Source organism: Exophiala oligosperma (genome assembly GCF_000835515.1).
Source record: "Exophiala oligosperma strain CBS 72588 unplaced genomic scaffold supercont1.10, whole genome shotgun sequence".
Lineage (NCBI taxonomy): Eukaryota > Fungi > Ascomycota > Eurotiomycetes > Chaetothyriales > Herpotrichiellaceae > Exophiala > Exophiala oligosperma.
The window spans coordinates 1,058,236-1,083,889 of NW_015622827.1; the positions used below are offsets into that span (position 1 = coordinate 1,058,236).

Below are 25,654 nucleotides of genomic sequence, written 5' to 3' on the forward strand. Positions count from 1 at the left end.
CCAGTGTACACTGACGGACCTTTTGGGTGGAACTTGCTGTCTGTGGCTTGATCACCGATCATGCACTCAGACATGTATCGGATCCACAATCAGTCGTATCAGGTCAGAATGATGGACAGGGAAGATACCTACCTTACTTGTAGACGTGGAGCATGAAATCTGAAAATCGAGTCGCGAGCCGTTGCTTTTTGCATAGCCTAAAAGAGCTGGTGGCCCACCATGATGAAGGATTTATTAACCGTGCAATTACAAGAAGTACGATCACGTGGAACTCCAGCAGCTGCGGCCACTCAGATACGAATTCCATGCAGTGTACGAATACACAGACTGGGCGACTAGGATGCGTGGATGGCACTACGCCGTGTTTCATGGGTACCGTACAAAATACGAGTATTGGGGAAGAGACTCACACCATCAGGACCACGTGCCTTGGGACTTTGTTTTCAGCACCTGATATTATTGCAAACAGCTTGGAGACTACTACTGCTTGTACTTTGGCTTTGACTACGGCAGTCAATCCCCAACGTCGACAGCAAAAGGAGAGCATTGTGGGCAAGTGGGGTAAATGAGAGCAGGAGAATGTTATTAAAAAGCCCCCATGGGGTACCTCCGTAGAAGACACAACCTCCACATCGTTTACTTCCAAGTAGAATATGGTGAGACTTCTATCTCTGAGCAGAACCCGGTAGTGCCTTTCGCTTAAAATCAAAACACTGCAATAATGGCGACCACAGTAGATTGCGAGGTACTCGTCGTGGGTGCCGGGCCCGTCGGCCTGATCACGACACTCTTGTTGGCACAGGAAGGCATCAGCGCTACTCTCATCGAGGGTCTCCCGGACATTGACAATTCTCCACGGGCCATGGCCTATGGAGCCGCAGCCGTCCTCGAACTCGAGAGAGCCGGAGTTGCAGCAGATGCCCGCAAGGTTGGCATGGAGCCATCCGACTACGACCATCGGCTTCGATGGATCACCATCGACAACAAATTGATATCCGAATTCCAGCCAGAGGATAAACTCCCAGGGTCCAAGGACCCCGTCATATGTGGACAGTACACGCTGGCACGGATCATTCAGGACCACCTGTCCCGATATCCTTCTGCAAAGGTGACTATCAGTCCTCTTCAGCTCTTGTCTTGTCATAACCTTTAGGGAGAAGCTAAACGTTGCCTTTGCTATATAGACACTCTTCAACCATAAATGTGTCGACATCGAGCAGGATGCCGAGTCAATCACAGCAATCGTTGAGACTCCTGAAGGAAACAAGCGCATCAAAGCAAAGTACCTGGTCGGGAGTGACGGTGGACGATCTGCTGTGCGCAAAATTCTTGACCTCGGTTATGAAGGTTTCACCCTGCCTCAGTGGCTCGTGGCATGCAATGTGAGGTATCCGTTCAGAGAGTATGGCTTTGCCCGGGGTCAATTCATCGTACACCCTGATCATTTTTGTATGGTCGGCAAGATCGATCCCTCAGGCTTGTATCGAGTGTCGTACAATGAACAGGAACATTTGACCAAGGAGGAAGTTCTGGCCAATGTTCACAACAAGTTTGAGGCCATCTTCCCTGGCCCCAAGCCCCTGAGCAAGGATGCCTACCAGATAGAGATGATCAGCCCGTATCGCCTTCATCAGCGATCGGCCACTTCATATCGGAAAGGGAGAGCTTTACTTGCGGGGGATGCAGCTCATGCATGCTCTCCTTTTGGCGGTGAGTGTGTTTTCTTTTTTCTCCCAGTTATCGTCTGACGTTTAGGTAATGGATCCATAGCTGACAGAGATGGGGCACGCAGGTATGGGTCTGACGGGTGGCATATGCGACGCTGGAGGACTTGCCGATTGCCTGATAGGCGTCTTGCGAAAGGGCGGCGATGATTCTTTGCTCGACAAGTACGCCGAAATTCGACGCAAGGTATACAAGGAGATCACCGATCCTGTCAGCTATGGCAACACCTGCGCCCTCCGAGATAGTGATCCTGAGACTGCGGCGACATCGGTTGAGCCGTTCAAGACGATGAATACATCACCGGCGGCCAGACGGGAGATGATGAAAAGGGCTTACCTGGTCGGGTAAGATGCGCCCCTCCTATGCCACCCGCGACGGAAGAAACAACCTAGGACGCTAACAGGACACAGACACGACTTTCGACAGTACTGGCCGACGAACGTCGAAACCGGGAATAAGGATGAAAAGCACCCGGCCGTGGCAACAACGGCAGTGATTGCCAGTGCCAACCCGGAGATCTAGCTGCTGGGACGGCGCGTGCATGGCGTTCGTTGTGAAAAGTCGAGCGCCACTGAACAGCCGTCCCGGCCATGGCTGACCTCTTGATGGAGTGAAGGTCCCCCCGTCCAAGAAAAACGTGGGATATGTCGGTAATGACATGCCGGCATCGACAGGATGGGTTGGGTAGTGCGAGGCGGGACTAGCCCCTACCGGTGATTATGACTAGGGGGGCTGTGTTGGAGCACATGGGAGAATGATCAAGAGGGCGAGAATCAACTGTGCCAGGGGTACAAACAGGTACGAGTACGATCGAAATGTTGACGGAGCTCAAGTGTGTGGTTGGGTGTTGCCTATGACGAACAGCAATGTATTCACGTCGTTCGTCACACACATCACAGGCATTGAGGGAAGAACGGAAACCACTAAGAAGTTGTAGAACCCAGTTTACTGGCATCGCTTAGTATACGAGAGAGTCCGTTGGGCAGAAAGATGCACCTGTTCCATGCCTAATAAAGTAGGTTGGGCATTTCCGGTAGCACCCAAGGGTACGGAATAGCCGTAGATACGCTTTGTTACGGCGTAGTACCAAGTGATACTCCGTAGTTTGGTTACACTTCCTTCTCCCAGTGCGGACTCCCCCGGTTGCTTCATCAAGGAAATCCGAGTCCTAGAGACGGAGCAAAGGAAGGACGACATGTGTGATTTCCCCGGTGGTAAGCGGTGCATTGCCCCGTTGGGACTCGGCCATGCACCTACAACAGGAAGCGAGACTGAACGGAGTAAATGGACGACATGCAGGCATTTATTTCTACGAGTGCCACCCAGTAGAATCATTGCACCCGGTGAGAGAGAGTACCTGTAGGTAACCGGCACGAGTACAAACTTACAGGGGTTGTGTTTAAAAAAGTCCGACGTCGGGAGTTGCACCACATTATTGTGCTTCTGGCCGGTTCGGTAAGTCTCGTCTTCCGGCTCTCTCTCACGTTAGGTACCTTCTAGTCTCACGTTTATTAGGCACTGTACGGATACATGGCTTCTTTACCAATGTCAATACGGAGTATATGTATAGGTACTCAAAGTATTGACGGGTTTACCTGACTCGAGCTCATCAATGGTCATCATCTCATATCATCCGGGGGAATTTCTGTTCTGGTCGATCGACAGATGTCTGTCCCGTCTAGTCAATGTTCTCGACTTTTCTGGTCCGCGTCGGGCATCCGATCCACCTCCTCTCACACCCCCCTGTTCCCGGCCCAGCTCCTAGGTACTTTACAATACTGTAGCTAAGTCTTAACCTTAGGAACCTAAGGCCACTAGGGCGCCGCGTCTTGCTCGTGGCTATTCATCCATGTTTTGCTTCTTCCACATACTTTCTACTTTCGCAATGAGGCGGTGAGCATTACTCCGTACTCGGTACTCCGTCCGTATCGTTTGCAGGTCGCAGTGGTTGCCATTTTCTTTACCCTTTGGAGAGCCTCACCTCACCTCACTTTCACAGCCTCGATGGGTATTTCCGCTCTTCTGCCAGCCATCGACCTTTTCTTACTCCAGTCAAATATGTCATCGGATTTCTCCCTCTCCCCACGCCATGCTCGACTGTCTGATACGAGTACTGAGTGCGTACTGCGTACAATGATGGGTGTGGATCCCTCTGCCGTCTCCCACCTGTCCGTCCCACGTATCTTGTACAGTAGTTATTTTCCCTCGACTGTTGACATCAATGATGCCACAATCCTCGTCAAACCTCCCGATACACTTTTTCCTCCTGTGTTGACACTCCACTTGTTGGTCCTTAGCTCCTGGTCCATCGAGCTCGATACTCGTGTTGTATACCGCTCGCCGCCCAACGGAACTAACGCTGTTACCCGCCTGGGCCTGGTCATCGGGTGCGGTCGTCTTGTGATCCCAATGGTACTAGTGCATTCTCTGGATCGCCAGATTTTCATCTTTGCGATAACCGGGTAACATGTTGTGGCTATGACTGTTGTGTCTAGCCTTGTGAAATTCCCATTCTAGCCCTGTCTCCCTCCCTCCCTGGTACTCGTACAACAGTGCCATCCCCTTCCGTGACCATTCCGCTGTGACCCTACAGTACGAAGTACATACTTGGGACTGATCCCCTGCTCTTTCACTGCTGCAACGCCAACTTGTGTACCTGCATTGGACTCAACTCCATTATCCGCTTCCACCCTGTCTCCATCAGGCCTTGTCTCTGGTCGGCTGACTTCACCTCCATCCAGTCAAACTTGTTCTGATATTACTTGCCCTTTCCTTCCAGGTCGCTCCTTGCTGTTCCCTTACGCACTTTCGAGTCCGAGGATTGTCGTCCTCCACGCTCGACACACCTGCCAGCGCATATCCCACCAGCATACCCGGGGCAAAACCCCCCGAGTTGTCCTTGTCCTTCCCGCCTCAACTCACTGAACAGCAAGCTCAGATTCGCATTGATCGACCTCTGACCGTAAGACCTGCTCGCGAGGTGAAGACTTGAAACCAGTCACTTGGCCACTCAGAGTCGAGGACCCCGCGCATCTGGTCCACTGGTCAGCGTTGGTCTAGGCCTCAGGGAAGCGGGCCTCCAGCCATTTGTCCTACAAGACCTTCCAAACTCCTATCAAAAGGACTTTTCAGACTGTCACTTGTCCACGTTAGCAGCAACATCCAGCTCATTTGCCTCCTCACAGCCAATATCTACCTTTCCACGATCACTATCAACAATTCCTCGCACGCCATTTGCTGGTCAACAACCCACAAATCGTAAATACCGATCAACATCGCGCTCACCGACCTTTGGCGAATCCCAAGGTTCTTGCCTATTCTCCCACATTTGCACCTGCCGCGACAGGGCCAACACTTTGCAGCTTTTCCCCCGTCTTTCCGCTCTTGCTACAACATTCTCATCCTCGCAATCTCTTACCAATGCCGGTGACCAAAGGACATGTGCTGGCCATTTTGCCTTGTTGCGGTTGATTGTTGGATTTCTGAAGCCGGAGAAGTACTTTACTAGTCGACACGTTGCATGCCATGACAGCCATATTACCACGAGGACTCATCAATACGATCCCTGCTGTCGAACAAGACGCCTTTGGTGCTGTCGACTCTGTGGCCGACAATGCCGATGCCTTGCACCACTTCTGGAGATGTTGGTGCACTCCGATTTTCAAAACAGCTCTTGTGCAGTTGCTAATTCAGTCGCTAGACTTTGCTGTACAAAGTGACCTTTCCGGCGATCCAACATGCACCAGGTCGCGGAATCTCTTTTGGCGAGTCTGGAGTGACCCAGAGCTTGCTCATAATATGACAGTCCCTCGCCTCATGCGGCTTTGGCGTCGCTGTGACGAACAGTTCGATCTTAGTCCCATCGGACATATCAATGTATCCTCGAGGGTGCAGTCACAGGTCAGTCTAGGCAGCAAACACAAGTGCGCTATGCTAAGATGGATCCAGGCTACTTCAATTCCGATGCAAGAATCGAAATCGTGCACGGTTGGATCCTCCGAGTCAATCAGCCCTCGATCGCATCCTACAGACCCTCATTACTTGGAAGGATTTCCGCCGTTGTGTCAAGAGCCACCGGGAAGGCGTCTCGTGTATGATGCATCAAACGAGTTAATTCACGTACCAGAACAACGAACGACATGGACTACAGCCTCTGCTTCAAACACAGCCTCTGCTTCATCTTCCAGGCCTACGCTGAGCCGGACTACTAGTGGTAGTCGATCAAGAATCCCGATAGTGGCCACGGCAGGGAGAACCAGGACGAGACCTCAACTAGGTCGACGAAAATCAAGCTCATCTCGGGCGATATCGACAGTTCCAAATGCCCCCAAGTCACCCCGAATACCTACAGAGCCTTCTGGAAGACTATCCGCCCCAGCAAGCAATAGCCATGCTGCCGGGCGTGCGAATACAAGAGGTCCACCACCCGGACTCCCCAATCCTCCTGGTAAGTTTGTTTCTCTTCTCCTGCATGTTTTTCTGCACTGACACTTGGGGTCCACAGTGTTGCGAAACTCGGCGAATTTCCTGATGTCTTCTCCCTCCTCCTGGCAAAGTGTTAATTCAGGAACGCCCACGCCCCCCATGGGCGCGACGGCGCCTGCAACAACTGCAGCAGATCTGGTCGAGCGTGACTTTCGTGGCAAGTTTGTCGAGGCGCAGAAGAAGTTGAACAGTTTCACCAATCTTCCAGTCCTTATGCGCATGCCCAAGAATAAGAGTGTGGTTCGCTTCGCTGATGAAGATCCATTGGAGGAGGAAAAGGGCAAAAACAAGGCAATATTGTCGGAAGCTCCAGAGGTGCACAAGGGTCCTTCATCATTGCGCTTATCCATGCCTGCTTCGCCATCGGTTAGTGACGATGAGTACAGTTCAGATGATGCAGTGGAGTTACCGCGTTCGAAAAGCCAATTGAGTCTCTTGATCAGACATAAGAGGGCGCAGACGGGCAGTCAGGATCTCGGGCCGGGTATCGATCTGGTTGAGGCGAGTGTGAAGCCCAAGGGGAAAGACAAAGGCAAGGCCACGGAGGAAGAACTACTGATCATGGCACGTAGAGATGGAGTCACCAAAGCTGGAGGTGTGCAGCTTCCAGCATCGCATCGCATTTCGGGAGAAGACCCCGGATATTTTTCACCTTCGAGTCCAGAGCCATTGTTTTGAACAGCACCAAATACCCCTCAAGACTACATGCTATTCTATTGTATCACGACATGAATTAACGACGAAACGGCCGAAACAATTGTATCATACGCCATCGACATTCCGAAGAACATTCGTTTTACCCCAAGACATACAAATACGCAACTTGGCGTTGGAAGCATTGATCGAGAGGTTTGCAGCATAAAGCGCAGCCAGCATCAGCTTGGAGGACAGAACAGCTACAGCATATACGAGTACGAGTAGGGGTATTGGAGAATCAATTACCGTTTTTTGCACTGCTTTAACCTCTTGGTTCGAATATGAGTACTCCAGACTCTCTTCCGTACTGTATGGCCTGCTTTCCACCTCCCTTTACGGAGTACTGAGAACACTAATACTCCGTCCTTGATACCTCTGACGCGTGAGCAAAGTGGAAAAGAATTGCGACGCGTTGATTGGTCAAGACTGTAAAGTGGTTTTTCCCCAACGCACGTGACCATAGGAGCAGGCAATTGCTCGGCCGAAGCCACCGACCATGTCATCAGCAAATTCACTTCATTATACAGATTCAAATTGCATGACTTCCTACGCCCCGACTTTGAAAAAAACAAGAAATTGTTCTTTCCAAAGCCACTCTCGGGCACACTTTGGTCTATGACGGCAGTCAGCACATTTCTCCTGCTGCAGGGAACTTGGAGATTGAAGTCACAGACTGAGGGGAAAAACCCGTGAGTTTCCAGCCCGGTCGTTTTCATGCAATATGCTCCGAACCCGCTTTTCCCCTTCAGAATCTGGATGGGCCAATGGCAGCGCTGGCCACTGTGCGTCGGGCCCTTCGCTCAAGCAGCAGCGCATTCAGTCGCTGCAGTCACCGCAGTCTGTGAGAGTCTCATCTGCTGCACACACCTTTTTCTCCTCCTCTTCTTCGTTCTTCGCTGTCGCTCCTTTCCTCGAGAGCAATGTGATTCTGCTGCGATTTTCACTGGGAACATCCGTGTCTCCCTCCATGCCTCTCTGACTGACTGCCACTTCCCGCACTCTAACAAACACGACGAATTTCCCACTTCCTCTACTCGGCGCGAATCCTGCCCACCCACACTCAGACGTCTTTCTGCTTTGCTACGTTGTCTGTAGCATTATACCGTCCACTCGATCACATCTCTGCACGGTTTATTGAGTGTCTCAGCCTAATTTTACCATGAGCCCTCGCCGATCGTCTCGTGCCCGCTCGTCACAGCTACCCTCCACCGCCTCCAACAACAACAATAACAACTCGTCCTTCACCACCTCAAACAACTCCAAACCCGACCGAGACGTCCGCACGAACAACCGTACAAACTCACCAAGAAGACCTTCCATCAATCGATCCGAATCCGGTGATCTTGGAGAGATGTCTCGTGCCGAGCAGCTACCTCCGCGTCGGAGCAGAAGAAACGGTGAAGACAGAGAACCAACAGTCAAACAACAAATTGAAGATGGAGAAGAAGATGTAGACCCTGAGGCTGCCGAAGAGGAAGTTACTCGGTGTATTTGTGGACAAGCTGAATATCCTGGCCCCTCGGCCAGCTTGAGACAGCAACAAACTGATCCAGACACACTGACTGACGACACTGGCAACTTTTTTGTCCAGTGCGACAAATGTGGTGTCTGGCAGCATGGAGGCTGCATGGGCTTGCTGGACGAATCTATGCTGCCCGATGAGTACTATTGTGAACAATGCAAACCTGAGTTTCACAAGATCACCAGGAGCTCTAGTGGGTAAGTACAGTCATCTCATGTCCTTTTACAAGCCGTTTACTGTGGCATCTTTATTGTGCACAAAAGACACGGATCGTCAGTTCAAACCTGGCCGAAACCAAAATTTGCTGACAATTGTAACCAGGCCAAAATCTTCCCACTACCTTCCGGTGCTCGAAGCAGTCTCTACCAGATCCTCTCCTCTAACGTCGGCCTCGGAAATCTCTCGCAAGAAAGATGGCAAAAACAGGCAGAATGAGAGCACAAAGAGAAGAGCAACTATGAACAGCAGGGGTGCTTATGACGAGGATGAAATGTTGAGAAGAGCCATCGAGGAGAGTAAAGAAATGGGCACACTTGGCAAGAGAATGAGAGAAGATATAGAAGAGTAAGCTGATGCGTTTTGTGAGAGTGGGCACTGAATTGACATTATTCCAGTCACAAAAACAATTCAAAACGGCAACGGACAGGGTCGAATGCATCGTCCACTCTTTCTAAACACAGCAACTCCCCTGACCTTGGCGCAGACGACACCAACTGTAAAGGTAGAAACAACAAGTCCAGAGGAGCAGCAGCACGAAGCAACCGAGAGAAAGAAATGCGCGACAGACAAAAGGAGCAGCAAGCAGCCCAACGTGCGGAGGCAGCCAGCAAAAGGAATGCTCGATCGGAAAGAAGAAGAGGAGATGGTACGTTGTATTCATGAAATTCATCAATGCATATGGGCTCATCATGACAGACTCTCCCCCACCTACTCCGAGCCTTTCTCCTTCTAAAGCCGCACAAGCCAATGGCAAGAAAGCAGATACACCTCCTTCCGGTAGATCAAACTACAGTCGCAGAAATCCCAAAGGAGCAACTAGAAGAGGAAGATTGGGCAGAAATCAGTACACTCGAGATCACGCCAACGGTGATGATGGCACTCCTGCAAGAGATGGATCCCACGATATCAACGGCAACGGGGGATCACCGAATGGCGCCAATGGCATACACGGCGAGAGTGGCCGCAGTTCCAAAGCGAAGACACACCCTGCTAGAACTAGTCTGAATGAGATGAGAAGACGTGTTGCTGCCATTTTGGAGTTTGTTGGACACATGCAGACGCAAACAAACACACAGTCACAACCATCAAGTGCAAGTTCCAAGGGAGCAAACACACCGAATGGAGTGAAGGATGCGACTGCATTACCGACTGCTAGTTTGGTTCGCGCGGTTGAGGCTGGTCTGAAAGAGGCAAACTCAACGGATGAGGAGTCAGGATTGAACATCACGGATCAAAAGGAGTTTGGGGTCATGGGAAGTCAGGACATGATGGAGACTCTGACCAAGGAATTGGTACACTGGCAAAGTGTCTATGGCGTCTATTCGAGATGATCAAAACTTGGTATTGTTGATTGCGAAACGACATGGAACTTGATGAGAATGACAAAGGGAAGGGTTTAATGATGAATTGTCGTTGGTTGATTGCATAGTATGGATAATACCCTGGTTATGGAGTGCTTCCTAGTTGGATAGGCGTTGCTGGTGAAATGAATTTATGAATGGACAAGAAATGAATTCCAAGGGCATGTAGAGTACGAGTACTCCGTTTTGAATGTTGCTTTATCCGGAGTAAGTGCCGTGTGAAAGCAAATTGTTGGAGTAGAGGATGAATGACGTCGTTCGGCCGACCTGCCTATCATGGCAAGCATCACTCTCAGGGCGCTTGTTCGTATTCGTATTGATGGCCAATATTAGTAAGCAGAATATACTCCCACAGCACCGGTAAAAAGCCCTTCACGGAGTATCGCCGAGTACGCAGTAACAAGTACGACGTTGTACACATACTCGAAGGTGGGTGGGTGTGGGGGGGAAGACTTTGGTCCGGAACTCCGTGTTTTTTACTTGTTTGCAAAGTTGGCTTACCTCTCCTGATTGCTAACGGGTTATGTAAGTAGGGTAAGCCAAATCCTCAAGTACGCGACTCTCACAGTCCAACGGGTTATTGATGAGGACGTGAACTTGAACGTTTGGACATTTGGAATTGGCTCACCCTCTTTTTCTTGTTTCTTGCTGGCTCACCTCGACAAGTTCACACTTTCATCCTCACTACCGGTGTACAGCATCGTGTAACGCCGAGACCCGGATCGAAAACACCTTTGCTGAAGTGCTAAAGTACTAAAATAGGTATCAAACTATGGCTTTTGGTACATGGACCCGACCACACACTCAAAAGCACACTCGAACACAGACTCAGTCTCGGGTATATCGTACAAACGATGACAGTGCCAATGTCAATACCGATACTCATACAAATGGTAATATCGATGTCAATGACGGTGTCAATGGTGACGACAATATTCCCACCAAAAAGAAAAAATACGTCCGAGTCATCACGGAAAAACGTCGGGAACAAAATCGAAGAGCACAAAAGTTATACAAGGAGAGATTGAAGAAGAAACTTGTAGATTTGGAAGGGTTAGCACAGAGTGTTGGTGTGGTTGTTGTTGATGGCAGACCTATTGATACGAAGAAGACGACAACGACACCCGATGTATCGACCACGAAAAACAAAATTATTCCTACTGGTACGATAAGTGATGATTGCCATCGAGGTTCAGATCTACGCCGTCGGTCGTCGCCATCATCTCACCCGAAAGGTATACACGACACACATGATCAATCATCATCAGAGACAAGACCTCACGCGAAACGTACACACAACACACAACATCAATCGTCATCACTACCAGGTACAATACCAGACACGATAAATCTAAATCTGGCCGATGCCTTCACCGCCGCTGGCGACTTGCCCTTTGCCTCGGGACCTATCCCGGGCATGAATTTCTCCGGGCGAGATATTGCAACACCCACACCCCCTCCAACGACACACGACATCGAATCTCTTTTCGACCCCAACCTGGATCCGAGTCTCCTGCGCAACAACATCCACGAGGACCTCGACGACGTCGATCTCCGTCATATATGGCCCATGCCTCCCCGATCTCCCGGACAAACGCAAGAAACATACTCTCCCGCCGCACTTCTCGGTGACAAACGAAGAAGCAGGAAACACCACCAGCACAGCACGGCTATGATCCTGACGCCACAATCGACCCAGTATAATAGTCCACCATCACGATCCGGACGATCCGGGATGTTTCCCGCGTTCGGTGCCAATTATAACCATCACTCGTCGAACGGGACGAACCACAACAACAGCAGCAGCAGCAGCAACTACATCCGCTTCGTGCCCGTGCAAGCCTCACACCTACCCGACCCATACTCCAACCACATGAGATTGTGGTTGGAGGACAACATCGAGGCGTCCATCGCGGTCGCCAGCGCCGTGGGGATAAGCAGGAGTGAATACATCAACGACCACCCGAGTAGGTTCCCGGGTTGTTACATCAAACTCAACCAGCCGGACAACCGATCCCTAACCCGACCGGTTCGATACACCGGCTTCGACTATCCTTGTACGGGAGGGGGCGTGTTACACTCGGACACGAGGTGGCCACTGGGTCACGGAGTGCTCGTGACCAAGGAGTTGCAAGACCACATGGACCGGGTCCAACCCGCCCTGAGACCCACACCGGCGCAGTTGTTGCAACCTCACCCGAGTTACTTGGACTGTATAGTTTTCCCGTTCGTGAGGGAACGCGCCATCTGCGCGAGCACCCGTGGACTGTTGGACCACGCCGAGTTGTTTCTGGATCTGATGCACGGCGGGATGGTGTGTTGGGGAGGTGGGAGCGGCACGACCACCAGGGCCGGCAGGAGGGACACGGGCGGTGACGGTCACCGCTCGACCACGCGCAGCCGGGGCATGGCCGGGGACGTCGCCTGGGACACCAGGAGCTGGGAGGCCAAAAGATGGTTCTTGAAAAAGTGGGAATGGTTGGTGGGGAGCGAGGAAGATGAAGAACGGAGAGGGGACGTCTTGGGTATCTGGAGGGGCAGTAGATGGTGGTGGAGGATGAGAGGTGAAGAAGAAGATGATGATGAGGAGGAGGAGGAGGAGGAGGAGGATGATGATGGTTTCAGTGATGTTGAAGATTTGGATCTGGGTGATTTGGATAATTTCAATGGTATCGAAAGTGTGGAGGATGGACAGGAGATGGGAACGATCCAAAGAGGCATGTATCCTGACTTGCCTCTACGGAATGACGAGATGGATGGTGGGAGGGTCATTGAGATTGAAGGGCATTGTTTATGATTTCCACTTTGCATACGTTACAGAAGTGTACGCACTATGGGGATGGATATGATCATTAATGTCTAGGGAAAATTATGGATATGGATATGGATATGAGTACGAGTACTTATGAAGACAGCAATGATTGTGAGGGAAATAATGCAAAGGGAAAAAAAAGGAGGGAAAATGTTCGTTTTTGTTTTAATGTTTTGTATTTGTAACAATGACTTCAGGTCATCCTCGTATGTATCATAAAGTCGAAGATCTCCCAACAACTCCGAATGCCTCTACTCCAAACCAGTCAGAGTAGATACCTAGGAATATATATCTATGTTGCCGTGTACCATGCCCAAAGACAAGAACCATGCAAAGCACAACACCAAAATGCTGTCATTGTGGCCACACACGATGAACCCCAGAGAATGCTGTGAGCACACCGAAACAATTCTTCTGGTCGTCATCGGTGTCGTCTTCATCATCATCAGGGTTGTAAACCACACCTCCAGTTGCCGTATGGAACAAGTCATTGCCATTGCCATCGTCTTCATCATCGATTGAATCCGATGATGACAAGGAGGAAGGCGAAGAAGTGGTGGCGTGCTGTGGTGGACCTCGGTTGAATACACGAGTGCTCAACAGATTTTCAGCAGTCTGTGCTCTCCCGGAAGATGAGGATTGAGAATTGTGAAGAACCGTGTCGTCGACAACATCAGCAGAGCCAGAGCCAGAGCCAGAACCAGAACCAGAACCAGAGGCCAAATCTGAAACCGAGGCAGAACCTGAACCATAATATTCAACCTCCAATCGACCAACTCTGGCTTGTATCGACAAAAGTTCGGTGTCGCGAAGTTGGAGGAGTTGATTTAACCGTAGGATCTCGGCCTGTTGGTTTCGGATCTGTTCGTCGCGTTCAGCAACAAGATTCTGCAAGACTTCGACCTTGAAACAGTTGACGTCGTTGTTGTGTCGGTAGGCCTCCCGCTCACGGTACACCTGGGCATGTTCGTTGGCCGCGGTCTGTAGAGCTCGGTCGAGCCCCGTGATGCCGGCGAAGTCCATTTGCTGAAAGGGAACAAAGTGTCGAGGAGAGTCCCATTGATTGGTGTGAGCTTCACCGGGCAAGAACACGTCGTGAGGGAATATGTAGTTGAGACCGTGTGGACCTAGGTTGTTGCGTGGTGGTGGTCGAGGGCCAGGGGTGATCGGCTGCTGGACCACTTCCTCCACCTCAGAGTCGGAAGAATACAAACCACGTTCAGATCTGAAATTCCCACCGGCAGGAGTAGAAGCAGCGGCCGCGTACAGCTGCTGTTCGTCTTGTGTCGGGGTCGGAGTAGGGAGACGTGGTGTGGGTGGAGTGATGGTGACCGTGACAGCTGCAGTGGCGGTGGTAGTAACGACAGGTTCAGGTTGACGAGGTTCCGACACCGGCCGGGCGGCTGCTGACTCTTGCACTGGTTGCTGGCTTGCTCTTGTTCTTCTTCTACGAAGAACAACCAAACCTTCTCGGTATTCAGGAGATTCATCATCTTCTTCACCGCCACCGTCGACGCCACCACCATTGGTCGAAGGAGAGGTCACTTCTCTAGGGCGTAAACCCCAACCTTGGAATTGAACACTGGTAATTGGCTGAGGTGGTGTCAAGGCTCGATTGCTCGAGTTAGCGGTGTTGCTGCTGATGATAGAATAAGTATCATTTCCGTTGCCATTGGCATTGACATTCCCAGATTGTAGTGCCCATTCCTGAGTCCCAATTCGAACCATGTGCTGTTGATTGTCGGCGGCGTTGAACTGGTCGAGATCCGTGTCGTCCCAGGCACGATTGGTAGAAGAGGAAGAGTTTAGATTCTGACCGCCGGCAGCATTGTTGTTCGAAGTAGAGAACGACGACGAGGTCACAGGCTTCAAGGCCCATTCATCGGTCGCCACACGTACCAGACGCTGATCGTCACCAGCTTCAAACTGTTCCAAGTCCGTATCATCCCAGGCGCGGTTTGATGATGACGGTGATGGCCGACCATTTTCAGATTGACCAGGAGAAGAACTGCGCTCTGCAGATCGAAGTGCCCATTCCTCAGTACCAACACGAACCAGACGTTGATCACCGGTGTCTTGAAACTGATCATGATCGGTGTCATCCCAGGCGCGGTTAGAAGAGGACGGTGAGACGGATTTTCCAGTGTCAGCAGCATTTCCGGAACCACGAGAGGAGGAGCCCTGTACAGATTTGATGGCCCATTCCTCAGAACCCACGCGTACCAGACAGTGGTGGTCATCAGGATCGAACTGGTCAAGATCTGTGTCGTCCCAAGCACGATTGCTGGATTCTCCATCAGAAACAATCACGGTTGGCAGAACGGCAGGGGGATCCTGCAGAGCAGCAGACGAAGTTTCTCCGGATACTGCACAAGCTATTCCTGCCTTGCTGGACGATGTCGCAGTGATATTTATAGTATGATTTGATATCCCATTCTCATGCTCAACATGAGATTGTGCCGGTGGAAATCGGACGGTTGGCGCGAAATTTGGTGCCGGTGGTGCAGGTTGGGTTTGATCAATGCCTCGGCCGGGAAGTCGTTGATGTTCTCGGTGATTGAGCCATGGAAAAAGGCTGTCACTGGGGTTGAATGTATCACTGCTGAGATTTCCAGAAGGTAGTTGGCGTGGAGATGGTGGAGCAGCAACGATGCCTGTGTTCCGGCCCTGATCTCCTTGTGCTGCTACCTGTACCGTCGCAGACTCGATTGCTCGTGTAGGGGTGAATAAATTCGTCTGTATCGAACCGGAAACACTACGTGCTGCTTCAGTAGAAAGATTAGCATCATCATTTACCGGTTTGGTATCAGAGGTACTTGCAGGCATAACGCTGTTTGCAGCCGAGGCCACATATGGTTGTGCTGAATGAGCAGCCGAAATACCGGAACGAGCAGTGATTGTGATGCGTCGACGCTGTCCATTGGAAGATGCAGGACCAGCAGCAACACCAAAATTGTTAGCACTTTCTGTACTTGAGTGATCGGCGACACTGCTGGTATCTTCCCAGTTGGAGCGAAGGACCGGACCGACAATTCGACCGGATGCAGTCCTCGCCGCCAATCGAGCTGCCACTGGAACAATATCTACCGTTCTCAGTGTATCACGACTGGCATTGATCGATTGATTGGTGTTCAGTCGCGAGTGTTTCGAAGAGCCTGTAATCTTTCGGAAAGAATTAGTCAGCCGATATTTTGAGCGCCGGAGCGCGTTTTTGAGGTTATCCATGTTGCTGAGATAGTTAGTGCTTCCCTGAAGCTCTGCCGCCAGCTTTGTGAAGTGGTTGGTTGAAAAAGCGATTACTGTTAAACGTCGAGCGGTTATTGTTGAGCGATTGGTCGCTTTGAATACACTGGCTGTTGAGCAGTAACTGTGGTGATCTTGTAGTTTGTGTTTAGAGAAGCAGAAGGGACGAGGAAGTAATTGATATAGGACACTGAGAGAGGCACTCCATTGTTCTGCCAGTTTGAATCCTAACATTGCCACTCTCCTGAAACAATGTAAGTGACAAAGGTCAGGGAGTGTCAAAGGGTTTTCCAAGGTCTTTCTGTGTGCATGATAATGCTGGTATGGCCCTTTCAAGGAGATACCCAAGCAAACAAAAGCTCCTGTCTGCTGACATTGGGCTTTTTGTTGGATTGTCCTGAGTGGTAACAAGGTCAATGCACCCTATGGAATGAGGCGCGGATACACTCCAGGTTGTTGACTGTCAAACAAAGAGATGAGGGTGTCCGTGGTCGGGAGACTGTACAAGAAGATGATGCAGGAAGAGTATCGACTGTCAACTGACTGAAGTTCTGTGCAAGAGGAGAATGCAGAAAGAAAGCGCGCTGCACATTATACCATGGACGTTGTTGTGCTCGTTTCGGTTAGCCACAGCCTTATTCAACGAGTGCCTCATCCACAAGGCTGAAAATCGCAGGCGGCACAAACCAAGCACCTCTCATCACTCTCTAGAGAAAATGTGAGAGGACTTGTAATGATGTAAAGTAGCATCACTTTCATCCTCATGACAGAATTTTTGAGTTGTGTAGCAAGTTGAGTTGAAGTCGGCTAAATTCCCATCGGCCATACGCCGGTTCTTTGCCGCTGTCCTGCCGATCACGTACTATTAATCGTCTTTGCATCATTACAATACTTTGCTTTCCCTCTAGCATTACTGACTGAGAGCTGATTCTGACTCGAACGAAATCTGGATATAAATCGCTAAAGTCACAATTTTCACTTGACTAGCTCTCGCAATGGGTCGAACGATCCTTATAACAGGTATTTTGAATCCATACTGTCACAGTCCATGGTACGCGCTGTTAATACCATCCAGGGGCCAATCGCGGTTTAGGTTATGAGCTTGCTAGGCAAATGTCAGAGTCAGCCACCGTTATTGGTACGGCGAGAAATCCTTCTGATGCCCAGAAACTTCGAGAGCTGAAGAATGTCCATATTGTGGGCATGGATGTCGCATCAGAAGGATCGATCAAATCTGCTTTGGAGGAAATCAAGAAACATGCCCCTAATGGCATCGATGAGCTCTGGAACAACGCCGGTCGAAACGGAGTCAAAGGTCCCATCACTGAAGAAATTGACACCAAGGAATGGCTTGCCGAATTCCAGACCAATGTTGTTGGGCCGTCAATTGTGACTCGTCTGGCTCTGCCACTTTTGCGAAAGGCTCAAAATGCGAAGGTCATATTTGTAAGTAGCTCTGTCAACGCAGGATCGTGTGCCATTGCGAGATCAAATTTTTGGGTTTTCCATTGTTAACCGATCACAGATGTCTTCCGGATGTGGCTCTGTCACCGAAAGAGCTGGTGATGACACAATGCCGGTGTACTCGGCTTCGAAAGCAGCACTGGACATGACAGTCAAGGTCAGGAACATACGCTATCGTAGGCTGAATCCAGTGAAATTGCTAATACCATTACACAGTACTGGTATACTGCACTGAAGAAGGAAGGCATTGCAGTAACAGCCATGGACCCAGGCTGGTATGAGAAACGCACATCTGCCACACCAGCGCACAAGCTGACACAGAAAATAGGGTCCTTACTGACATGGGAGGGCCTGAAGCTCAACTCGCCCCTGAAGTTTCGATAGGAGGAATGCTAAGAGTCGTCAAGGAGCTCACACCTGCCTCGGAGCCAAAACTGCGAACATACGATGGTTCTGTGCATGCTTGGTAGATGGTTCGGAGTACCGGCGTGGACATATCCCTTTGATCACTCGGAAGGGTTGAAAACTGTACCAGTCACTGCAGCGTCTATGTAGACTCTAGAAGCGAGGAGATCAGACTGTATATCTACAGGTCAAAAACAGGACACAGTACAGTCCCAAGACGATGTATCCGTAGACGGTAGTCAGTGCTACAGCCTTGCCACGTGTAGATGTTTTCACAGGCTATGTGGCTTTATCTTCGGCTGACCTTCCATTTGACGAGATCTTCAACATCAGCCACGGAACCACAGAAAGAGAAAGACAGCGCCACAGAGTGATATTGAAAGCACGCTTTACAACCGTCAAAAGAGAAACCTCTTCGCAACAAAGGACACACCATTTACACCTTTTCCTCTTCGTGACGTATGCTTTTGCTCTTGAACACGACTCACTTGTTCAATCCTCGCTTTACTACTTTTCTTTATTGTCACTTCTGGACGGCCAACTGCTTTCAACTTTTCATCACATTTCGAGACCACTTCACCAGGATTGTGATATCGACTCCATATCTTGGAAAAATCCGGTCTCTACCCAAGACTTGTTGACCAGAAACCATTCAAGACTTAGACTCAATCACCTCGCATCATTCATAACGTTAACAATCACAAAGCCTTGAAACCAAATCATCCAGGATCATTTCAGGCCTGTCATGTCAGGTGAGACATAATACACCTCTTTGGAATGCTCCTTGTCTCGCAGCACACTGCACTCTGATAGCCACTGATGTGTCTTTAGAAACACCCCGAGTTGTTCCTCTTACCTGTCATGGGCACTCTCGTCCTGTCACCCATTTGAGCTTCTCGTCTATCGTCGACGATGACCAGTACTATCTCATCTCCGCCTGTAAAGGTTTGTTGCAGGAGTTCGTATCTTCAATGGTTATGTCTTACAAGGTGCAGATAACAATCCCATGCTGAGAGATGGTATCACCGGCGACTGGTACGTCTTCAACCAGACCACAACAGTGACTTGGCTAATATGTCTTCAGGATCGGCACTTTCATCGGCCATAAAGGCGCTGTCTGGTCGTCGAGGCTGTCATCAGATGCCAGACTCGCAGCTACAGGCTCCGCTGATTTTACCGCGTGGGTCCGCTTTTATCCTCTTTTAACTCATACACTTATAATCTCGCCAGGAGAATCTGGGATCCACAGACCGGTGAATGCCTTAACATCCTCGAGCACAACCATATTGTCCGCTCTGTCGCGTTTCCTATACAAAACAAACCACAATGTGTCGCAACTGGTGGGCAGGATAAGAGGCTCAAAATCTTCGATCTAACGAGAGGGGGCAGTGCCGCGTCGCCTACACAAGCCGATTCTTCTTCTCTAGTGACCCCGCGCAAGACTTCTGAAGGCCTCGAAATTGGAATAGGTGAACATGGGGGAACGATCAAGTCTATCATCTGGAACGTTGACTACAACATCTTGACAAGTGCGTGCGAGGACAAGACCATTCGCTGGTGGGATCTCCGAACTCAGCGCATGATCACAAGCTACAAGACCGAGCGTGACATTGGCTCATGTGAACTATCCACACACCAATCTGGTGACCCTAACCCAGGCATCATCAGTGTTTCAATCGGTCATTCTGCCTTGTTCTTCGATGCTGGACGTCCAGGCGAACTAATCAAACAAGTCAACTTTGACCATGATATCTCAAGTGTGGCAATCAATGCTACAAATGGTCGCTTCGTCACAGGCGGGGCCAATCAGACATGGGTCCATGTTTGGGATTTTGAACAAGAGAAGGAACTAGGTATGTTGTTTGAGGACCTCTAAAGTCATGATCGAGACACTGATAATCCTGCAGAAGTTCTCAAGGGCCACCATGGACCAATTTGGTCATCATCTTTCTCTCCCGATGGCAAGCTATTTGCGACTGGGAGTGAAGATGGTACGATCAAATTGTGGAAGGCCTGCAAAGAGCCATATGGACTTTGGCGATGAACTTTTCAGATGGCTACTGCCGTACATTTCTGACGGAGGACAGAAACGGTCACCTAAGTGAGAACACTCCCTCTCGTGGGCCATTCCAAAAGCTCCATGCGTTCTCATCTCTAACGAAATCCACTATCATTCAGTCCCAATTCACACCTACACGCTCCCACCAAACACTACACGACAGACTAGGACGATACCCCGATCGATGTCCCTGGAGCTGAAGCTCTTAACCCCTTCACATAGAGTTCATAAGAAGCGGCATCCGAAACAGCTACTCATTAACTCAATAATTCGTCTTTCGCAATTCAGAGATATTGAAGCACCGGTGGGGGGAGGGCTCGATGGAAAATCGGTTTGTTCGGGTCAAGAAATCAACAAGAATCAACTCGACGCTGCGACTCAAAACAACCGAAAAAGGGAACAAGAGGACTTGGTTGGAATCGAAAATTATGGCGATGGGCAAGAAAAGAATTTTTTGCCTAAATCGCTGACTTCAAAATGTCTCATTATCAGTCATGTCAAAACTGTCACAAAGTGGAAAGTCAGACATGGCCAGGTAACACGAAACAAAAAGCTGCTGTGGTGTGCGCTCATGGCTTATGGATCGACGGAACTGGGAAGCATCGGAGCTTGGTATCATTGGTAAAAACATCTTGTGCCTGGACCTGAACCCTGCAGCAAAGCTTGGGGCAGGGATTTGGGAAGAGCTTGGGGACTGCCGAACGGGAGCTTGGGATTCAACCCGAAGCAAAAGTTCCGTGTGTGGACTGAGCCCACACATACCAAAACTCGTATCCTCATGCTCAAGAGTCAAGGGGGAATAACGAAGCCAATTGATCCAAAAGACAGCGCATGAGTAGAAGTAGCCATAACATGCGAGCCCAATCGTTCTATCAACTCGCGTACTCCGTCCTTGGGATGATGTGGACATGGGCCATCGTCATCAGAATCGGTGCATTTTGGGTCACCGCCAGTCTGCGTTCTGGCATTTTCGGGCAACATGAGATAGATGATTCGACGATGAATTGCAAGCCCACAGATCTTCATGCTGCAACTAGCTTGGGAAGGAAAGGCTGAGGACACCATGGGCTGTTTCAACCCACCTGGAGCTCCCTAAACACCAGCCCACCAATATTTCTTACTTCTCCCTATCACTCCACACCATCCTACAATACCCAGTACCGGCGACTTCTGTTCCCCTCCTAAAAAAAAGTACTAAATACTACGACCAACATCTCTACACGGCTACGACGCCAACCTTTTCTTTGTTTGGCACTATCCTTTTAGCGAGGAGTGTGCAGTCTGCGAGATCCATCATTCGTTGCAGCTTCTGCTTTCTGACCCTCGTTCTCCAGATCACGCGCATATTCAACCTGCAACCTGCGCTGCTCGGCCCGTCCACACCAGTCCAGTCCAGTCCACTCCGCTTTGCTACATGACTTGCTAGCACCAAACACCTCTCTCCTCTGTACCGTCTTGCGAGCTTGATATCCCTGGGCAGCAACCCTTGACGCATCCTAGGGTTGGGGTACAGCATAATGACTAGAGTTCAAGGGCCCGACCGAGAAAAATTAGAAGAGATCAGAAGGAAAACGCCTGAACGCCGTCCGCACAATGAAGCCCCCTCACAGAAGATGGCATGGCCACGATGGGAGAGGAAGGGCAAGGAGAGGAGCAGTGTAGCACTGGCTTGCTCATGGGTAGTCGACCACCAGATCGGTAAAGACACACTCCTTTCACATATTTTGGAGAGAATGCGACTGACAGACTGCAGGTATATCTGTGAACCTCATATCCATGCTCTTCTTCATACACATATTCTTCCCTGCCTCCCGGCATCACACCCAGAAATTCTTCCGCATATCCTACTATAACCCAAACACCGGAACCTTTGCCCTCGGTTGGGACGATATATTCTTTGTCTTTTACTGGCTCATCGTCTTCACCGGTCTACGATGCGCTGTGATGGACTACATCTTGACGCCATTAGCATCCATGTGGGGTCTGAAAAAGAGAAAGCCAAAGGCTCGCTTCGCAGAACAAGCTTGGATCGTCCTGTATTCCTCTACCTCCTGGTGCGTAGGGATGTACATCATGTACAACTCCGACTACTGGCTTGACCTGCACGCCCTCTGGCGCAACTGGCCACATCGCGAAATGGAGGGCATTGCAAAGTGGTACTACCTGGTCCAGTTTGGATTTTGGTTACAACAGATTGTTGTGGTCAACATTGAGGCACGGAGGAAGGATCACTGGCAGATGTTCAGCCATCACATCGTCACCTGTGCGCTCATTTTCACATCGTACGGCTATCACCAATACCGTGTCGGAACAGTCATTCTTTGTCTAATGGACATTGTGGATATCACGCTTTCCTTTGCGAAGATTTTAAAGTATCTGCATTTCGAAACGGCCTGTGACGTGGCGTTTGGGACTTTCATGGTGGTCTGGCTCATCAACCGACACTTTATCTACATGTTGGTGTGCTGGAGTATTTACGCGCATATCCCCCAAGAGATCAAGTATGGTTGCTACAAAGGCAGCGTGGAGGATTTGCAAGGACCATCTCCCACCCCAGACGACTGGGATCACTTGACACAACCCTTCCGCGATCCAGTGGGCCTGGTTTGTTGGAACAACAATATCAAGTGGACGTTCTTGGGCATGCTGCTAAGTCTTCAGGGCATCATGCTCTTCTGGTTCGTTCTTATATGCAAAGTGGCTTACAAGGTCATCACGGGCCAAGGAGCAGAAGATAATAGATCCGACGATGAGGACGACGAGGAAGATGACGAGCAGGATACTGAGGACGAGAAGAGGTTCGGCACTAGCAACGGCAACGGCATCAGTCAGATACAACTGTGTCACGAAACGAGACCGTTTCTCGAGACTGAAGTGCTGAGCACTGATCCGAACTTCTCGCTCTCCGATCACAACTACTCAAAGAGCAAGTCCAAATCAAAGGGACCGACTTCGCCTGGACGCAAAACGAGCTCCGAAACGGTTACTGGCGGTCGCCGAAAAGCAAAACACGAATCCGGCCATTCATCCAGCGTGAATTTACTGGCTGGGAGCAGCGATAGAAAAGAGCTCTTGGGCAGAATTGGTTGTGACAAGGGTTCTGGCACGGATTGATTTGTTGATGATGATAATGATGATGCCGCCACTTTTTTGTGTGTCCTGTTTCGTTTTTGCCCTACAAAGAGTCACGTTCGGGTATAGAGAGAGAGAGAGAGATTGTTTTTTGCGGCGTCAACTCATTCCTTTTTTCCCCTGGGTGGTGGAAGGACCTGATTGATGATTGTGATGCTAAATTGGGAAGCGTCGCTCCGGGCTCTGCCTGCAAGAAACGTAACGAACACATCAAATGATACCTTTTTCCCTGTCCCTTGTTGTATCCTGGAAAAGCGTGGGAACTGTACCCCGGCCGGACATTTTCTTTTTTTTTCTCTCTTTTTTAACCCCAAGACGACATGAACGGGACCTACTATCTACTAGCTACTACCTGGCCGGACCTGACCCTAGGAACGACCCTGCCCATACTCCGTATGAAATGAGTGAAATGAAAATGAATTGACGGGTACTATACTCCTCCTTCATGGGCGACGGAGGACGTAACACCTCTAACACTCTCCTTGATCGACTTTTGAAATGGAACACCGACTGTGTTCTTCCCCCCCTTTTTTTTAGACCGGGCAAAGTGGTACTTTGGAGTTGTCGGTGAGGATACTCCGTAATATACCGACTTGTGATCCCGCTGATAATGGTAAATGGTATCTGCTCACAACTTCATTCCTGAGCCCAGCCACACACAACATCAAGGATACCTTGCAAGGAGAAACGAGAACGTACACGAAGAGCGGGGGGCAAGGCCGTCAAAAAGAGACATTACTTTTATTTCACAGTTTCGACAACACCGTAGTCTTTATTCCATCCGGGATCCAATCGATCCTCTTTCTCTATGTAAAGTACACGCCCACAGCCCCTACTGTAGAGTCTCGCAATAACCCGAGGCTCTCTACGGAGCAGTCCATTACTAAACTGTGATATTCCCCAGGTAGGTTACAAGTACAGACCCTCCGGCTCGCCCTCGCTCTTGGTCTTCATGACGCTCTCCCTCGCACTGCGGAAGTCGGCCATGTTGACGCGCATGCGTCGCTCACGGAGTGCCCGCAACCCGGCCTCGGAGCAGATGGCCTTGATGTCAGCGCCGCTGAGGTCGTCCTTTTGCGCAATGAACTCGTCGAGGTCCACATCCTCGGCCAGGCTCATCTTGCTTGTGTGCAGCGTAAAGATCTTCTTCTTGGTGTTCTGGTCGGGGTTCTCAAAGAGAATCTTCCGGTCGATACGCCCAGGTCGGATCAGTGCAGGGTCCAAAGTCTCGATCTTGTTGGTAGCCATGATGACTTTAACATCTCCTCGATCGTCAAATCCGTCAAGCTGGTTCAGGAGCTCAAGCATGGTTCGCTGAATTTCACGTTCACCACCAGATGTCGACTCGTATCGCTTTGTGCCGATGGCATCAATCTCATCAATGAAGACAATGCTGGGTGCATTCTCGGCGGCAACTTGGAACAGTTGTCGGACCAAACGAGGCCCGTCACCCAGGTATTTCTGGATCAGTTCCGATCCTACGATACGCAGGAAAGTGGCTGATGTCTGATTGGCAACGGCCTTTGCAAGCAATGTCTTTCCTGTCCCTGGAGCACCATAGAGAATGACACCCTTCGGAGGCTTGATACCCATCTCTTCATACAACTCCGGATGAAGTAAAGGTAACTCCACGGCCTCTCGAACTTCTTGGATCTGTGACTCCAGGCCACCGATATCTGCATATGATTCCGTAGGTGCTTTATCGAGCTTCATAACGGAAACCAGAGGATCGGCATCGTCCGTCAGAACACCAACAACCGACACGGATTTGTGATGTAGAAGGATTGAAGCGCCGGGTTCGAGGAGATCTTTGTCGACGAAAGACATGATCGAAACGTAGTATTCGGGGCCGGTGGCACTTGAAACGATGGCATGGTCGTCGTCGATAAGCTCCTCCAGGTTGCCAACGCCCATAGGACTACCTCGCATATCATCAACCCGACTTCTTTCGTCGGCATTCCGATCTAGCTCTGCGCCTTCTGTAGCGGCAGCCGGGGCCTGTGTCTGCGCTGCTTTGGTCTTGCGTATGCGTTCCTGATTCTCGACATACTCTTCTTCCAGAAGCAGATGATCATGCACTCTCTGCATCCTCAGATACCGTAACTTGCATCGTGCAGTAGGATAGATGGTGGGCAGCTTCGCAGCGGCATTGGGTCCAGCTTGCTTGCGCTTCTTCCGTCCAATGCGGGTGGTCGGTTGTGGAGGAGGTTCGTACTTTGGCTTCTCCTTCTAAGAGACAGTCAGCAAAACCAATGCGGAGATTCATGACGATGCGTACCTTCTTGTCCTTATCCTCTTTGCCGCCCTGCCCAGGAGGGCCGCCTCCCATTTGTGATTGTTGATTTCCCTATTGGTTCTCAGCCTTGCTACCATCAGACTGAAACAGAGAATACCTACCATGTTTAATCAGAGACCAGATGTCGAATTCAAATATCACAAGAGAGAAAAAGATCAACACTGAAGCATGAAAGCAGCCAGGTTGTTGTTCAATGGCTACACAGGTAATTGATGCACAGTTACGCCAGCAAGCG

General features: G+C 50.2%; 8 protein-coding genes across 9 annotated transcripts; 6 read left to right on the plus strand and 2 right to left on the minus strand.

Moving 5' to 3' along the window:
• The first annotated feature begins 4,372 nt into the window (after positions 1 to 4,372).
• On the plus strand, positions 4,373 to 7,161 carry PV06_09554 (uncharacterized protein). The gene is made up of 4 exons (XM_016411009.1): positions 4,373 to 5,368; positions 5,426 to 5,625; positions 5,674 to 6,172; positions 6,230 to 7,161. Exons 1-4 carry the CDS (start codon positions 5,251 to 5,253, stop codon positions 6,886 to 6,888), a joined length of 1,476 nt encoding a protein of 491 aa, XP_016258816.1. The 5' UTR covers positions 4,373 to 5,250; the 3' UTR covers positions 6,889 to 7,161.
• Positions 7,162 to 7,753: 592 nt separating this feature from the next.
• On the plus strand, positions 7,754 to 10,151 carry PV06_09555 (uncharacterized protein). Its single transcript, XM_016411010.1, has 4 exons — positions 7,754 to 8,625; positions 8,750 to 8,992; positions 9,043 to 9,293; positions 9,344 to 10,151. Exons 1-4 carry the CDS (start codon positions 8,066 to 8,068, stop codon positions 9,976 to 9,978), a joined length of 1,689 nt encoding a protein of 562 aa, XP_016258817.1. The 5' UTR covers positions 7,754 to 8,065; the 3' UTR covers positions 9,979 to 10,151.
• A 265-nt stretch (positions 10,152 to 10,416) lies between these two features.
• PV06_09556 (uncharacterized protein) lies at positions 10,417 to 12,975 on the plus strand. The gene is made up of 2 exons (XM_016411011.1): positions 10,417 to 10,437; positions 10,542 to 12,975. Exon 2 carries the CDS (start codon positions 10,781 to 10,783, stop codon positions 12,803 to 12,805), a length of 2,025 nt encoding a protein of 674 aa, XP_016258818.1. The 5' UTR covers positions 10,417 to 10,437; positions 10,542 to 10,780; the 3' UTR covers positions 12,806 to 12,975.
• Positions 12,976 to 13,023: 48 nt separating this feature from the next.
• Positions 13,024 to 16,353, minus strand: PV06_09557 (uncharacterized protein). Its single transcript, XM_016411012.1, has one exon. The coding sequence runs from the start codon at positions 16,295 to 16,297 to the stop codon at positions 13,175 to 13,177; it is 3,123 nt and encodes a 1,040-aa protein (XP_016258819.1). The 5' UTR covers positions 16,298 to 16,353; the 3' UTR covers positions 13,024 to 13,174.
• Positions 16,354 to 17,058: 705 nt separating this feature from the next.
• Positions 17,059 to 17,911, plus strand: PV06_09558 (uncharacterized protein; the record flags this gene model as incomplete). Its single annotated transcript, XM_016411013.1, has 4 exons — positions 17,059 to 17,083; positions 17,139 to 17,509; positions 17,589 to 17,684; positions 17,744 to 17,911. 4 exons carry the CDS (start codon positions 17,059 to 17,061, stop codon positions 17,909 to 17,911), a joined length of 660 nt encoding a protein of 219 aa, XP_016258820.1.
• A 425-nt stretch (positions 17,912 to 18,336) lies between these two features.
• Positions 18,337 to 20,850, plus strand: PV06_09559. 2 transcript variants are annotated; one of them, XM_016411015.1, is made up of 7 exons: positions 18,337 to 18,684; positions 18,764 to 18,877; positions 18,928 to 18,967; positions 19,017 to 19,112; positions 19,163 to 19,785; positions 19,840 to 20,033; positions 20,111 to 20,850. In XM_016411015.1, the coding sequence occupies exons 1-6, from the start codon at positions 18,678 to 18,680 to the stop codon at positions 19,974 to 19,976; spliced, it is 1,017 nt and encodes a 338-aa protein (XP_016258822.1). In that variant the 5' UTR covers positions 18,337 to 18,677; the 3' UTR covers positions 19,977 to 20,033; positions 20,111 to 20,850. The 2 variants fall into 2 exon arrangements, with proteins under 2 accessions (XP_016258822.1, XP_016258821.1); XM_016411014.1 differs by having other exon boundaries at positions 19,840 to 20,850.
• A 314-nt stretch (positions 20,851 to 21,164) lies between these two features.
• On the plus strand, positions 21,165 to 23,401 carry PV06_09560 (uncharacterized protein). Its single transcript, XM_016411016.1, has 2 exons — positions 21,165 to 21,689; positions 21,745 to 23,401. The coding sequence occupies exons 1-2, from the start codon at positions 21,509 to 21,511 to the stop codon at positions 23,103 to 23,105; spliced, it is 1,542 nt and encodes a 513-aa protein (XP_016258823.1). The 5' UTR covers positions 21,165 to 21,508; the 3' UTR covers positions 23,106 to 23,401.
• Positions 23,402 to 23,853: 452 nt separating this feature from the next.
• Positions 23,854 to 25,616, minus strand: PV06_09561 (uncharacterized protein). Its single transcript, XM_016411017.1, has 3 exons — positions 25,521 to 25,616; positions 25,402 to 25,470; positions 23,854 to 25,352 (listed from the first exon to the last, which is right to left on the minus strand). The coding sequence occupies exons 1-3, from the start codon at positions 25,521 to 25,523 to the stop codon at positions 24,033 to 24,035; spliced, it is 1,392 nt and encodes a 463-aa protein (XP_016258824.1). The 5' UTR covers positions 25,524 to 25,616; the 3' UTR covers positions 23,854 to 24,032.
• Positions 25,617 to 25,654: the final 38 nt, after the last annotated feature.

What these genes read in the sequence shown, in the direction of transcription:
- PV06_09560 (XM_016411016.1), top strand. Translation starts at nt 21,509, where the DNA reads ATGACTAGAGTTCAAGGGCCCGACCGAGAAAAATTAGAAGAGATCAGA. An exon ending in GGTAGTCGACCACCAGATCG is followed by an intron (nt 21,690 to 21,744) that starts GTAAAGACACAC and finishes GACAGACTGCAG; the next exon opens with GTATATCTGTGAACCTCATA.
- PV06_09561 (XM_016411017.1), bottom strand. An exon ending in AAGAGGATAAGGACAAGAAG is followed by an intron (nt 25,353 to 25,401) that starts GTACGCATCGTC and finishes ACTGTCTCTTAG; the next exon opens with AAGGAGAAGCCAAAGTACGA.
- PV06_09559 (XM_016411014.1), top strand. An exon ending in GATGGTATCACCGGCGACTG is followed by an intron (nt 18,968 to 19,016) that starts GTACGTCTTCAA and finishes ATATGTCTTCAG; the next exon opens with GATCGGCACTTTCATCGGCC. An exon ending in TGAACAAGAGAAGGAACTAG is followed by an intron (nt 19,786 to 19,839) that starts GTATGTTGTTTG and finishes ATAATCCTGCAG; the next exon opens with AAGTTCTCAAGGGCCACCAT.
- PV06_09557 (XM_016411012.1), bottom strand. Translation starts at nt 16,297, where the DNA reads ATGTTAGGATTCAAACTGGCAGAACAATGGAGTGCCTCTCTCAGTGTC.
- PV06_09554 (XM_016411009.1), top strand. Translation starts at nt 5,251, where the DNA reads ATGACAGCCATATTACCACGAGGACTCATCAATACGATCCCTGCTGTC. An exon ending in CTTGCACCACTTCTGGAGAT is followed by an intron (nt 5,369 to 5,425) that starts GTTGGTGCACTC and finishes TTCAGTCGCTAG; the next exon opens with ACTTTGCTGTACAAAGTGAC. An exon ending in CCTCGAGGGTGCAGTCACAG is followed by an intron (nt 5,626 to 5,673) that starts GTCAGTCTAGGC and finishes AGATGGATCCAG; the next exon opens with GCTACTTCAATTCCGATGCA.
- PV06_09555 (XM_016411010.1), top strand. Translation starts at nt 8,066, where the DNA reads ATGAGCCCTCGCCGATCGTCTCGTGCCCGCTCGTCACAGCTACCCTCC. An exon ending in ATCACCAGGAGCTCTAGTGG is followed by an intron (nt 8,626 to 8,749) that starts GTAAGTACAGTC and finishes AATTGTAACCAG; the next exon opens with GCCAAAATCTTCCCACTACC. An exon ending in GGAAAGAAGAAGAGGAGATG is followed by an intron (nt 9,294 to 9,343) that starts GTACGTTGTATT and finishes TCATCATGACAG; the next exon opens with ACTCTCCCCCACCTACTCCG.
- PV06_09556 (XM_016411011.1), top strand. Translation starts at nt 10,781, where the DNA reads ATGGCTTTTGGTACATGGACCCGACCACACACTCAAAAGCACACTCGA.